The 14,437-nt window shown below is 38.8% G+C and overlaps 1 protein-coding gene across 6 annotated transcripts in view; it reads right to left on the bottom strand.

Annotated features, from left to right (window-relative positions):
* Nucleotides 1-14,437, bottom strand: part of FN1 (fibronectin 1) — an 80,808-nt gene that overhangs the window by 12,264 nt on the left and 54,107 nt on the right. For 4 of the 6 annotated variants that reach the window (XM_073633584.1, XM_073633585.1, XM_073633586.1 and 1 more), the window contains 14 exons: nt 13,564-13,746; nt 12,125-12,214; nt 11,211-11,480; nt 7,876-7,992; nt 7,611-7,775; nt 7,347-7,502; nt 5,521-5,634; nt 3,697-3,966; nt 2,611-2,798; nt 1,803-1,890; nt 1,139-1,315; nt 941-1,030; nt 653-832; nt 188-277 (listed from right to left, as the gene is read on the bottom strand). In XM_073633584.1, the coding sequence (XP_073489685.1) occupies nt 188-277; nt 653-832; nt 941-1,030; nt 1,139-1,315; nt 1,803-1,890; nt 2,611-2,798; nt 3,697-3,966; nt 5,521-5,634; nt 7,347-7,502; nt 7,611-7,775; nt 7,876-7,992; nt 11,211-11,480; nt 12,125-12,214; nt 13,564-13,746 (2,178 nt within the window). The remainder of the gene's footprint in view (nt 1-187; nt 278-652; nt 833-940; nt 1,031-1,138; nt 1,316-1,802; nt 1,891-2,610; nt 2,799-3,696; nt 3,967-5,520; nt 5,635-7,346; nt 7,503-7,610; nt 7,776-7,875; nt 7,993-11,210; nt 11,481-12,124; nt 12,215-13,563; nt 13,747-14,437) is intronic. The other 2 variants (XM_073633587.1, XM_073633590.1) reach the window with 1 other exon arrangement.

Here is a 14,437-nt window from a genome sequence, read left to right as displayed (position 1 = left end):
AATGCAAAATTACTTTTGCAAAAGGATGCTAGCCAGTAAATTGGATGCATGGAAACAATGCAGTAAATAAAACTGCCACAGTGCTAACACAACCTGCTTTTGACACATCCCTGCATCATTTACATATCTATATAAAAGGAAAGCGTTGTTCAGATTACAGTCTAACTTTATAGAGTGCTGTTCATACCTGTCTTCTTGCGACCAATCAAAGCCTCACTCTTCTGGTTATTTCTCACAGCAATTACATGAATAATGTATTCTACACCAGGCTCTAGGTCTGAAAAGGAGGAAAAAATACAACTCATTGTTACATTACGTTGTTGTATAAATTTACGTAACTGCACTTTTGGAGCCCACTGCCCCCTCCAAGTCCTATATGTCCCTGATCCAGCAAGATCTTGGCTGTGCATCTTTTCAGTATCATTGCTAATTTTTGGTGAAAATGAAGGAAAAGACCTCTTCCACATTGGGAGTAAATGGTTTGCAAGTGTGTAAGTACTGTATCACAGATGCCACCTTACCAACATGTACGAGATTCTCAAATTTGTTAAACTACCATGAGACAGGCGATTTCTAAATAGCATCTTGAACACCCTTTATGAAGATCACAGAATGTTACATGTACTGAACATTGATCAGTTAGGACACTCACTGGTTATAGTGGCCTCAGTGGTCCCTGCAGGAAGGCGGGGCAGATGTTCCTTAGGTACTCCTCCTACTCGTTCATACTTAATGATGTACCCTGTGATACGAGAGCGAGGAGGCTGCCAGGAGAAGAGCAGGGAGTTGGGTGTGCTGGACAGGAATCGCAAGTTGGATGGGCTGTCAACAGCTAGAAAATAAAAGCAACACTATAATACCCAGTACTTCATTCTAAACAGGTTACAAAACAGAAGGAAACAATGCAACCAGGGAATACAATCCATTCAGGTTATTTTACCTGTGGACACATCCAGTGTGACAGGGGAGCTGCGGGCATTGTCATTTAAAGTGTACAGAGAGATCTTGTAGTCTGTTCCAGGCTGAAGACCTATAATAGGAGCATTAATGTTAACGAGACACCAAGGTAACAGACACCACAATTAATGTGGTCACTTAGAAGGCCTCTAGAAAATGTCGTAAAAAAAATGAATCTTACCTGTGATGGTGAAGGTTCTCACATCTGGTTTGATTACTCTCTGAATGGGAGTCTGGCCACCAACAGGAAGAGCCTCAATCAAGAAGCCAGTAATGGTTTCTGTCTTTGTGCGCCAGGTAATGGTTATTGTTGTTTCTGTAACATCTGTGACACGTGGACGGCGAGGGGGACTAACATCTAGGAAAGTATAGGATTTTTTTAGGCTTACTGCTAACCAAGAGCAGAAAAATGTCCTACTTCTACCAACACCCAGCAGATGCACACCAAAATTAAATTACACCAAACACTATCCTTGTCCAATCTAGGCAAAAAAAAAGTGAAGCGTGAAATGGCCCATTCAGACTATGCATTGTGTTAACGCAATGCATTACTGTATGTTAGGGCACTCTAAGTTCAAACTGGCAGTGCACCTTGCGTATCGAGCATGTACCTTGTTTAACATGTGTTATAGCGCTCTGCACGTGCTTTACCCATTACTGCGATTCAAAATGAATTGCCATGTAACAATGTGTTAAACATTTGCACGCATAATGAGCCCAAGGTGGTTCCCCGTAATTACACGCCTAATATCATAACAAATGGATATAAATATTTGATGGTTCCTCTTTTTTCCTTCCTTTACTAAGCACTTAAAATATGTTTTGTCTTTGGTTACTTTACTTACTCTCCAGTGTAGAGATGATGCCTTGCAGTGGGGGACTCATCAGGCCATCCTTAACAGCATATACACTAACTTCATACTTGGTGGCAACCTGATCAAGACATCAATGTTTTAGTAGTCTCACTTTAGGTGCACCAATAAAGTTGCTTTACAAATGATCAGTTATACTTAACCAGACTAATCTTTACTGAACATGGTGAAAAATAGGTTTAAAAAAATCCCAGGTAACATTTATTTTTTTTTCCCCCCAAAAAGATTATCCGTTGACTACTGCAAGCCACTGCTAAACCTTCAAAATGTCCCAATGCAGAAAAGGTATATAAATGCTCATTTTCAATGAATTTTTCTGAGCATTAGGGCTTCAGGAGACATTAGCTGGCTTAAAGTGCAATTTTGTTGCAGAACAGTATAAAGAATTTAAAAAAAAACACATAAGAAATATTATTTGAATAACCGTGTTATATAATCAGGATTACCAGCTAGGAGTTGACATGTTTCGGTCTAAACAACTTAGTGAAAACCATTTTCACGTTAACAGCCCAATTACATGTACTCATTACAGTAATTGCAGACTCACACTCCCATCCTAGTGCACAGATCCAAGTTCGCTGACCACCTATCAGAAACCTAGCCATAAAGTTGATCTTGATGGTGTGGCAGTCATTGCCATTAGCTTTATATTCCATTATGATTAAAATTATATGAATAGTAAAAGGTCTTCAATGTTAAAGAGCAAATCCATAATCAACTTTGCCATAGTCAGCACATAATTTCAAGTGTTTTAAGTAGAAAATATCCAGCCATCACTCACCATCAGACCTGTAATAGTAGTGGCAGTTGTACCAGGTGCCGTGGTAAACTCCTTCATTGGTCCAGTTTTCTCTTTGGGATTCACACGTACCCGGTACCCAGTGAGCTGGACATTAGGTGCATGCCAGCTAAGAGTAAGGCCTGTTGGAGTCACTTGGGAGAACTGAAGATTTGTTGGGGCAGGAATGGCTGCAAAATGATAGGGAGTGTTAAATATAATTAAAAAAAAAAAAAAAAAGTTTCACAAAACAGGATATGCTAAAATATATAATCTATATATATTTTATAATATAAATTATACACAAACACACATTCATTTTATCACTAAGAGCATACAGTGCAATGTCAGAGGCTGGTTTCATACAAATATGAAATCTCTTGACTAGTAAGGGCACTTCAAGTACCAAGGGCAATGTGACCTCTTCGGTATTATTCCACATATCGGGTACATAGTCTTGTACAGGACACTTATTTAAGAATGATTTGTAATGTGCAGGAATTCATAGTCCGAATGGTCAAGATGAATTCCAGTAGAAAATGTTAACACTCTACCTTGTTGAATAAGCCAGTAATGTCGGTACTCCCAGTCAAATATTTCCACTGGCTGGCATTTAGTTAGGCATTTTAAAGGCTCACATGTTACATCCATTCTATAAACCTGATAACATTTTGAAATAGTTTGTTTAATGCAGTTAAACATTTCTTGCATCTAAACTGAACAGCAGTACTGTGCAACAAGATTTTAATGCTGGAAAGTGGCTGTTGACTTCTTGCCCAGCGATATACAGTATTACTAAAAAATTGTCAGTTTGGCAAGCCCTTTTGCCAGCCATTGCAGCTTGAAGGTAGATGTATAGTACATGCATTGTAGTAGGCACTAACAGCTATTAATGTAACTTTTATGGTCCTTTATAATGTATCAGGATATATGGCAAGTGAACAACTAAAGGAGGAACAGAAAGGTGAAAGACCACACGAGGCAAAAGTTACAATCATTGGAATTAAGTGACTACAATTTGCTGGTGGATGGCATCTGCAGGGCAACAAAAAGATTAGACACACAGAACGCGTCAAATGCTCCAGATACCTGTACGCTGGATTCCAATCACGGGCTTGCTTTCCAGGTCATCGTGCAATGCCACGATGCTTACAGTGTACTCTGTGCCCGGCCTGAGACCGTGCAATTCAGCAGCATCGTCATCTCCTTCTGGAGCTGGAAACAACTCTCTGACTCCATCCTCAGGGCTTGAGTAGGTCACTCGGTAACCAGTAACCCGCCCTTCTGGGATTTCCCAGGATAGTCTAATTGAATCAACATTCACTTCTGGAAATGCCAGTCCTTTGGGTTGATCAATGTCTGTCAGGCAAATTAATCATGAAAGCAATTAAAAGCAAAGACAAGCAGCAGAAGCAGCAACAGGAAAGAAAAAGCTGCCGGAGTATTTCTACTCTCCCAGCAGTTATAGAAAGTTATATATCATGTGTTACAGCTTGTTAGATATAAAAAAGCAGCATTTGAAAGTCTGTCCATGCAAAACATTTTTTTTTTTTTGTGTAGATGCTGTCAGCTGAATCACCCAATTTCTTTTTAAACTTCTCAGACTCCAAGCAGCCCAATCTGTGGTTTGGTGTGTTCAGCTCTAGATCCCACCTCCCATTAGGTTGTCTTAGATGCCATATACACTATTAGATTTTCTGCAGAATTAGGTCTTCAGCTTTACCAAAACCATAATATATGAGGTCAAACCTTAAGAGTTTCAGTTTGTATGCAATCAGGCAGGACCTTGCTTTACATGGTTTTGGTAAATCTGAAGACAAAAATCTGTAGAAAATCTAATAGTGTGTATGGGGCTTTAGCTGCAGCAGGAGAGTACAGCAGAGGTGGTGGGATCCAGTGTCCGGATATCTAAAAAAGGCCAACAGGCCATTTAAGCCAATACTATACTATAATAAGAATGGAAGATTATAGTTTTGCGTGGACTGACCATTTCAGCAAATACAATACGTAGCCACCTTAACCCAGATAACTGTTCAACACCATGCTAAATTAATGGCAATTTCTTTATATCTGAAAAAGATATCATTAAGAAATTAACAGGCAAAATTTCTACATTTTTAGGAGCACACAGCTCTGAGATTCAAATCAGGTGTGAATCAATGCAATGTAAAAAATGTGCCTAATATCCTAAAGATTAGATAAGAAATATTGGAAAAATATTTGTGCAAGCTCTCAGGAAGACTTAGCATGTTTGTATATGCCACCCATTGATGAACCACAAACCTTAAAAGTTATAGGTCAACAAAAGATATGCTAAATTGTGCACAAAATTATTGATCCGTTTCAGCTCTACAACCTTAACACCCGATGCAAAAGCATAATATGCAGGAGTCATTTTGATGCTGCAGTAATACTAAATGCAGTTAACTGCCATGTTCACAAGCACACTAGCACTTAGTTTCTAAAATGCAGTAGATTTTTCTCCACTAAAGGCACCAACAATGCATATTTAGGTATACTGAATAGGATATGCAGAATACAGTAACTTCACACTACATAATTTTAGGAGAGCTAGAATACATGCACCATTAGTTTCGAATACCAGTTAGGATACATTTGAGCACCATGTTTTAAGAAGTTTAGCCCATGAGATCACTGGACATTCATCACAGAGGGTGCCTCTTCATGCCTGCAAGAGTTTGCACATCCCCCTTCCCAAAAACACCCAAAAGATTTAGAAATTGTCTGAAACAATTTTGTTCTTTGGAGGACAAAAAGTCAGGATGCTGGTCTACCGAACCTCCACATCCCTGATCACAAATGCAACAACTCTCAAGAGCTATTCAAGCAATGTCACCCTTGCAGAAAAATAAAATGGGATAAAACTGACAAATCCCAACAAGTAAAACGTACTTGTGACAGCGGTTTCAACTAGGGGCTCACTCTCTCCGCCAACACCCAGGGCATACACGCTCACCACATACTCAACAGTTGGTTGAAGCCCCACAATCGTCATTTCAGTTTGATCTGTGAAGAAAAAAAAAAAAAAAAAAAAAAAAATATATGTTACCAAAAATGTGAAAAAGGCACAATTCCCTTTGGAAATATAATTATATGGCAACAAGATATGAAACTTTCAAATCTTGTTTTCCAAAAAAGGTCATTTCTAAAAAAAAAAAGGTACCGCTTCCACAGACAAACAGTTAGCCTTACTCTTGCTTGCAAGTCAAGTATTTTTATTAAGAACATCCTTCCTAGATGACACTTTGCATTTGTCAGGCATGTGAATGCATTAGCCACCTCAGCACCATTGTTTTACCCCTTCAGTACCAGGCTATTTCAGGTTTTTGCGCTGATACTTTGACAATTAGTCACAACACTGAAACCAAAATTTATATATCATTTTTCAGCCAGATAAAGTTCGAGTATGCACAATTTGAGTCTTGACATGTTTAGAATCTATTCACTTTATGCAACATTTTTTACAAAAAAAAATATAAAATTGATATTCTATTGTGTTTGTGTGCACCAAAATTTGTGTATTTTGTTCTTCAAAATGTGTAATTGATAAACAGCTGCACAAATATTGTGTGGCATAAATTGCAACCACCATTTTTTGCTTCAGGGCCTCAGCTTTCAAAACAATGTTTCAGAAAATATATATGTTTTTTTTTAGTATTTTTTTTTTTTGCTAGAAAAAGGATTTTAACATGTGTGCAAAAGGTTTAAAAATTGTCCTGGACAGGAAATGGTCAACTACCAGTGTTTTTATTTTTTACTATAGAATTAGAAAAGACCAAATTCTGAGGAAAAAAAAAAACAACAACACAAAAAAAAACAAACAAAAAAAAAAAAAGCACTTTATAGGACATTTCAAAAACCCATGAAATTACCTCTTTTGGTCACCCCTTGATTGTTTTGCTAATTTCCTAATAAAGTGTCAAACAAAAACTAAACCAAAACCAAACAGGCCAGTATTGAGGGGGTAAGAACACGGAGCTTAGGATATGGTAGAGGAGGGGTTAATATACATGTCAGTCAGAGACAGGATGAGGCTGACATATACAGGAGAGGGTGAATAACAGTAAAGGGTGAGTTTTCATATATTGTTGGCACCGTATTGGATTGAACTGGTTCTGGCTGCTGGTCAGGAGGCGCTCTTTTCTCTCACACACTGATCCATGTGAGAACAAACAGTGCTTCCTGATCACAGGCCAGTAAGTTAGACAGCTGCTAACTGTAGCCTGTGTTTACATTCTATAAAGCAGATTGGTCAAAGTGATCACATAGTACAGAACCACTCTCATTGGCTCTGTAGAATTTGCCTGTAATCTGTGTCCAATTGCAGTAGGATCACAGGACCGCATTTTTTCGGGAGAATGGTACTTCCTCCCAGAACAAGCGTGAACCAGTCTGAAAGAGGTTAAATCAGGTCAGGCAGGGTACAAGAACTGGGGGACTGAACAGTATATATGTTTTTAAACAGCAAGACAGACTTATGTAGGTAGAATTTTCTAAAAGGCTCAGCAGAAAGAAAAAAAAAAAAAACACACAAACTATTAAATAAAAATGTAAACTGATTGGACCACCAGCATATCAAAAAGGGAGGTGTTGTAAAATTTTAGCAATAGGTTTACAGTTATAACTGTAAAAAGGTCTAAGATCAAATTCTGGAGGATCTGGTGCATCAGGTTTTGTGTATTCCTTGTACAGCCTACAACAAAAAAATATGTAGTTACCGGATGGTAAAACTTGGGTAATGGTCTCTCCATGACCACCTTTAGGTACACTTGTAACCCTATAACCAGTAACTGGGCCAGTAGATGGTGTCCATCTAACATGGATGCTTTGGTCTTGGACATCCGTCACTTGCATCTCTGTTGGTTGCTCAACACCTGAAAGAAATAACACATATTTAGAATACCGCTTATGACTACAAAGTATTACGAGATTTCAATCTGTTCCGTCTTTATAAAAGACAGAATGAAGTCCATTTGGTATACCTGTTGAATGAACAATGGTGATTGGCTTGCTTGTGGCAGGACTGTCCCCTCGGCCAGTGACAGCATACACAGTAATAGTGTAACTTATGCCTGGTTTTAGGTCTCTGATTGTTGCAGTGTTGGAAGTTCCAGGCACTGAGATTTCCTGAACCGGGCCTTCACCTCCTGTGTGGATAAAATGAAATCAGAAAATTCTTATTTTGAACTCAATTAAAATGGGAACCATAAAATTATACTTCATTTCAAATATTTATTAAAAACATACCAGTCTCCGATGAAGTAATTCTATAGTATCGTACATTGACTGCAGGTGCATCCCAAGTAACTGTAATTGTATTGGGAGAAGTAGACTTTGCTTCTAGATCAGTTGGTACATCAGACACTACAATGGACAAAAAGCAATGAGTGAAATAAAAATAAATTGGGGGGGAAAAAAAAAAAAAAAAAAAAAAAAAACCTGCAAGGGTATGTTGACCTAAATCATACGAAGCGCCTGCTTGGGCTCTTTAATCTAGCCCAGCAATGCTGACAGAATAAATGCTGCAGATTTCTTTCCCCTGCTTGATTGGTAGCTGCAAAGAGACAGGACTGAGCACCAATTGACTCTCAGTAAAGGCAAGGGGTAGGACCTGTCCCTAGCAACCAGTCAGGAGGATCTGGATTTGCTGCGTGCATCCCCACCCACAGATAGGAGAAGGACAGGGGTCTATGTGGGGTACGGAAAGAGCACTGGGACCCAGGAGAGTCAGTGTACAGGACTCAGATTGCCGCTACACAGACCCTGGTGGGAGTTTTCCTGGGAAAGCAAAGCGTGGAGGATGTGCTGCTGCTGGACTGAACTGTTGCCTGGGCTGTGTTTGTGCTAGTGAGCTCAGGAATAAGTAACGACTGCTGTGCACCTGAAAGCCTGCATGTAGGGCTCTGGGTCTGAAAGACTGTCTGTACTGTAGGAAGGAAGCTGCAAGAGAACTTTGCTACCTGTAGCCCAGACAAAGCTGTGAATAAAGTGCGGTAATGACAACTCCCAGCAAGGTGTCAGGGAAAGCAATATCCTCAAGCCAATGGTATCAATCACTGATGTCAAAGGGGTAGTTTAGGTAAAGTAAATCGATGTCGGCAGAAAAAAGGTCAGAAATCCCATCTAAATACTCAGACTAGAAAGTACACAGGCTATACAGTCAAGGACTTGGTCCCATGCCGACATCACATGCTCTTATAGACCATTTCCCACTTCATGTCACAAGCATCTGCTGTCATGGTGAACAGTCCTGGGCCCCAGCAGCCTATTGGCACTTTAGATGTCAGAAGCAGCTGGACTACTCTGCAGACCACAGATAAGTCCCCAACTTCACTCGCCATTGCTTATTAGCTTGGAAAAAGTTTAACAGTGACAATCTTTTTTTTCAAAAATCTTTTATTTACAAATACATACTTGAATATAATATATTAATATAAACCAGAGTGTAGTGTCAGACTCACAATCCTAGCAACACCCATGCACCATAGTCAAAGACCTAGGGCACCCAGTGGTACACCTAGAAAAAGCACTTAACATGCCATGGCTAGGAGGTGGGCTTGTAGAGATCATACTCAGACATGGGAGTGGCTTAAGAGGAATATGTCAAAGAGTCTGAGCCTTCTTGCTATATACACACTGTACATATGATGCAGTTCTTGTACCCACAAATATGCCCAAATACTGAGAGATAGATATAGATAGATATATCCCTCCCTGACCCCAGGGCAGCTGCTGATGGGGATGCGTTGACAATTTGAGGGTTAAAAGAGCACACCCAAGCACCTCCCTGGCACTACCACTGTGGTAGACTCTACACTGTCCCACGTGCCAGTTGTAGGGCATCTATGCAGTAGGTAGGCTGACATGCTATTGCAAAAGTCATTTGTATTGCCTTGGGATTGTGGGTTTTTTTTTTTTGCATTATGAGCCAGTACCACTATCACGCACTCCTGGAGCAGGTGTTTGCAACAGTTGCTTCCAAGGTAAGCGTGGGGAAGGAACTGTGTTGTTGAACAAGGTACCTGTATTGCTGTGATATAGGAAACTAAGATCTAGAAAATAAAAAATCCTTTTAGATCATTGCATTTAAATAAAGTCCATTTAAAGGTGTGTTGGTGTTCCCAGAAGCAGGTTCGGGCAGCTCATTACAGGTTGCAGGGCAGAAGGGACGTGAAAAAATTCACTGGCTTCTTTGGGGGTGAGCGCTACACATGCATTTCTGTCTTGGAAGGAAGGTGGTTTGGTTTATTCATCCAGCAGTTTTACAACTGCTATCTCACTTCTCCTAAAGTACATTTTGGTGCCCAATTCTTCTGTTTTTTGTTTTTTTAGAATAAATGAACACCACTACTTCCTAGGGGCTACAGCAGGTGGGCAGAGCAGGACAAAGACGCAGCCTGTTTAGCTGAGAGAGAAATTAAGCCAGATACTTACATCTTTTCAAAATGTAAATTTTTAAAAGATGGACTGCACCTCTGAAGCCAACTCAATGTTTTGCCACCAGTAAGGATTTGGCGTTGCCAACTTAGGGATTAGGTGCTCAGCATGGTACACTTTGGCTGCTGCTAAGTATAGATTAGTAAAAAAGGGAAAGTATATCTGCGCTTGGAGTTTAAAGCAAGCAGCTGCACACTAACCCAGATACTAGGCAAACAATAACTGAAGTACAGTGCTAAATAAATATTTAGATCAGGGGTCTCCAAAACTTGGCCCTCCATTTGTTTAGGAACTACAATTCCCATCATGCCTAGTCATGTCTGAATGCCAAAATTTTACAATGCCTCATGGGAAGTGGAATTCTGCAACAGCTGTAGGGCCGTAGTTTGGAGATCCCTGATTTAGATGCTTATAAACAAAGTGCAATACTGTGCAAACAAAGTGCATGAATCAATCATGTTAAACAAAAAGTAATTAAACTAAAGTCTATAGAAAGAGCCACATAAGAGAATCCGTGCCGAGTATGCAAATCTTTGTGTTTGCACAGTATTGCATTTTGTTTATATACATTGAAATATTTAGCGCTGCACTTTGTTTGCTTAAAGTATATATTAGTGAAAATTAAGGCAGGAGGTTAGTTGTGGGATAGGGAGGAGATGCTGATTAAAGTGGTTGTAAATCCTTATATAGACCCAGTGGAGACACTATCCCCAGGTAATACACAGATTAAACAAATCCTCTAACATAAGTTGTGCCCGTCTATCTGAAGACTTCTCTACTTCCAAAAGTGCTAAATTTATAAGCTTGTCTAAGGAGTTCAGGAAAAAAACTCCCCTTCATACAGGAGCAGAGGTTGTCTGAAGGTCCCTCCCCATCACCATTTTTTTCTCTTGGTGTCAGAAGTAATTCATGCTGACAGAAGAGGAACAAGGCAGCAGACAGAAATGACAGTGCTTTTAAATGAGAGAAGTACACACTATAGAGGTATATGCTTTTTTCATATTTCAAGTCTCAGGTTTACAACCACTTTAAAAGGCAAAAATTTAGAGATTAAGCGCTAACCGTCTGCTAAGTACAGAAATGAAAAAAAAATATATACCATTTAACAAAGCCTGGAGAACAGTGTTTTCAGGCACTCTACATACCTGTAGCTTGTTGGCCTACAAGTGGCAAGCTTTCCTGGACACCGTTGACAGCAATAATACTGACAACATACTCAGAGCTTGGGATAAGGTTGGTAAGAGTGATGGAGTTTCTTGATGGAGGAATTCTCTCTTCTTTGGGACGCATACTACCACTTTCCAGCTGGTATCGAACTTTATACCCAGTAATAGTAGCACGGGGGGCATTCCAGTGTACAATAAAGGAGTTTGTGGTGATTTCAGAAAAGTCAATACCAGTTGGTGAATCAAGGTCTGTGGTAAAGAAAATAAAGGAAAATCATTAGAAAAAAATAAATAATTACACCCCATTACCATCCACAATCTATATCCGAAAAAGGTGTATACAAGTGATTTATGTCACAAGAAAATTCAGACCATGACCCATGCACAGGCATTTTTTTGTATTATGACTGTTACATAATATGCAGGAATTTACTTAGTATATAAAGTCTTTGTGTAAACTGAGCTTTTTATCTTACGTCTGCTGGTTAAAATGCAGGAATCCACAGCTTGCGGGAATAAAACATGCAGCAATGAGACAACATCTGTTTTTTCTACTACAAAATGCCTCAGAATGAACCTGCTGGCTTGGCACTCACTAGCCGAGCAGAGATCTTAGAGCAAGTTTAAAAGACAGCAGTTTACAAAAAAAAAAAAAAAAAAAAAAAAAAAAAAATGTATGGGGCAGATACACACTTATATGGTATTTAAGTTCCACACAACCAAAAGCACATAAAAAAAAAAAAAAAAAACCCACACCACACAAACAATCATTTCAATAGGAAAATTCACTTCAAGCTTTACTCTTGAAGATGTGACACGTGTGATTGAATATATAATATCAAAAATGTGTTTAGTACACGAGTCATGTCAACTAAAGCATAACAAATACTCACTTGTTCTATGTACTCCATTAAGTTCAGTACTTTCCCTTTCTTCATAAACTGAATGAACATTGACTTGATATTCAGTATATGGAAGAAGATCTACAAAATAAATAAATATTCAATATATTATCCACAATTTTATACCCAATAAAAACACTTATGTGCTATCCTGAGCAAGCTGAAAGGCGATCCCAAATACAAAAGCAGGCTTACCCAAGTATTAGAAACTTTAGCCACACAAAAAAAAAAAAAAAAAAAAAATCTGGTATTATCTTGAAATGCTATATTAGGTGCTAGAATAATTTCAAAATGGAGCAGTACAAAAACCAGGATGGCAGCTACGTATTGTGAAGACCTGGATTTCATTGATACAAGCTGGAGAAACTTCCTTCTCCCAGTTATCTGGATAAATACGATGCTCACTTTACTGACATTAACCATTTGTCTTTGACAAACTGAAGCATCGGAATCCCAGAACCATAAAAAGCCATCTCTTGGCTTACCAGCTTAAAGCTTAAGACTGTTCTGCCCATATGTCAGCTATTTTCTCTAAACAAACAAACAAAAAAAAAAACCACACACACACACACACACACACACACACACACTACTTAAAGCGGGGGTCCACCTATCTATCGTTTTTTTTTTTTTTTTTGAGTTCATTCACAAACTTTTCTTCTCAGCATTACATACTCACATATTGTGTGTAATATGTCCGCCTGTGTCAGATTTGGTCGGAAAGAATAACTTATATTATTCACTGCAGGCGGTTTCCATCTTCATTGTGGGCATTTGAAGCCCACAAGCATTTATTTCCTGGATGTGGTGAATGCTGTGCTCCCAGCATTCACCGCTCGTTCCCGCACATGCTCAGTGGCATCCTGGGAAGCCTGAGACTAGCTCCCAGGAGTCTGGAAGAGGCTAGAAACACGCCTACTCCCACGGGAGGAGAACCAGGAAGTGCAAAGAAGAATAGAAAAATAAAAAGGTAATTACGGCGATTTAAATTTTTTTAAACGGCATGTCAGCATCTAGGCAAGGAAGAGAATACATACAGATATTGTTCAAAATTTGGGTGGAACCCCGCTTTAAGCACGCTCACATTCAAATGCCATCTTAGCAACTTTTTGTTCTATATCAAAAAAGGGGAGGGGGGGGGGGTGAAATCTTAAAAAGGAGGCCTCAATGTTAAGTGTTCAAGGTCTAGTCAATCATTTGAGCCGCTGTAATTGACTAAAATCCGTCTATATTGTATCGTACTTGAATGAGCACTGCCTAGTTTACATTCTTTGGTATAATTTTTTTTATATATACATACATAAAAAAAAAAAAAAAAAGAGAAAAGTGTGCTCAAGATCACTTTGGTGGGAAAGTACACCAGGCGAGTTTCACACCCACCAAATGCCGTTAACACTGCAATTTTAATTTATTTACAGTTGGAATCTTACTTGTTAGCACAACCATGTTGTCATTTCGAGAGATGGATAATTCAGTAACATCCTCAGGTCTCTTGACAGGGAAATAGCGTACAAGGAAGTTGGACAGCTCAATGGAAGTTGGGGAAGACCAAGTGACACGCATTGTGTCAGGACCAGTATTGGTGAAGCGCAAGTTTGTTGGGGGTGGAACAGCTAAAACATAAGTCCAAAAAAATAATAAAGTTATTACATGAAGTATGCACATTTCAAACAAATTATTCATGCACAGAACATGCAAAACACTACATTAAAAACAAAAAATTCTAAGCTATATCCCTGACTTTCTAGAGTATTTACAAAAATGTAATTTATGTTGGCATTTATGGTGCTAGATTAGATTAAGAGGCACTCAAAAGCCAACTTTTTTTTTTTTTTTTTTTTAAAGTTTTTCATAAGAGTGAGGAAAGCTTGGTATGTCAGTTACGTTTTTAATGCTCTACAGGTCTCCATCTGGAAAATTTCCCCTCAGATCCCATTCTGTGTGCGACTGGTGCCACCTCAGAAGTGAAGATAAAATGGCCCAAGCAGGATTACAGCAAAAAATCAATCCAAGCTGGCATAGGTTACTGTAATTTGCACATTGATTCAATATAATATAATATAATATATATATATATATTTTTTATTTTACAGCCCCCCCACCCCACTGTATCTTGACTTTACAGCAGTTGCCTTTGTTTTAAAAATGTTGACAGTGTTGCTAGACCTGCATCAAGCATCTCACTTTAGCATAAAAAAATATTACAGTAAATTTTAAGTAGATGTAATCTAACAATACAGTACTACATGGTTTTGCATAAACTGTCCAAACATATGAAATTCTAAATAAAGGTTTTAAAAAAAA

This window comes from Aquarana catesbeiana, linkage group LG06, assembly GCF_042186555.1.
Source record: "Aquarana catesbeiana isolate 2022-GZ linkage group LG06, ASM4218655v1, whole genome shotgun sequence".
In the NCBI taxonomy this organism is placed as follows: domain Eukaryota; kingdom Metazoa; phylum Chordata; class Amphibia; order Anura; family Ranidae; genus Aquarana; species Aquarana catesbeiana.
Note: the sequence above shows the minus strand (reverse complement) of the source record. Positions and strands in the feature narration are given on the sequence as shown.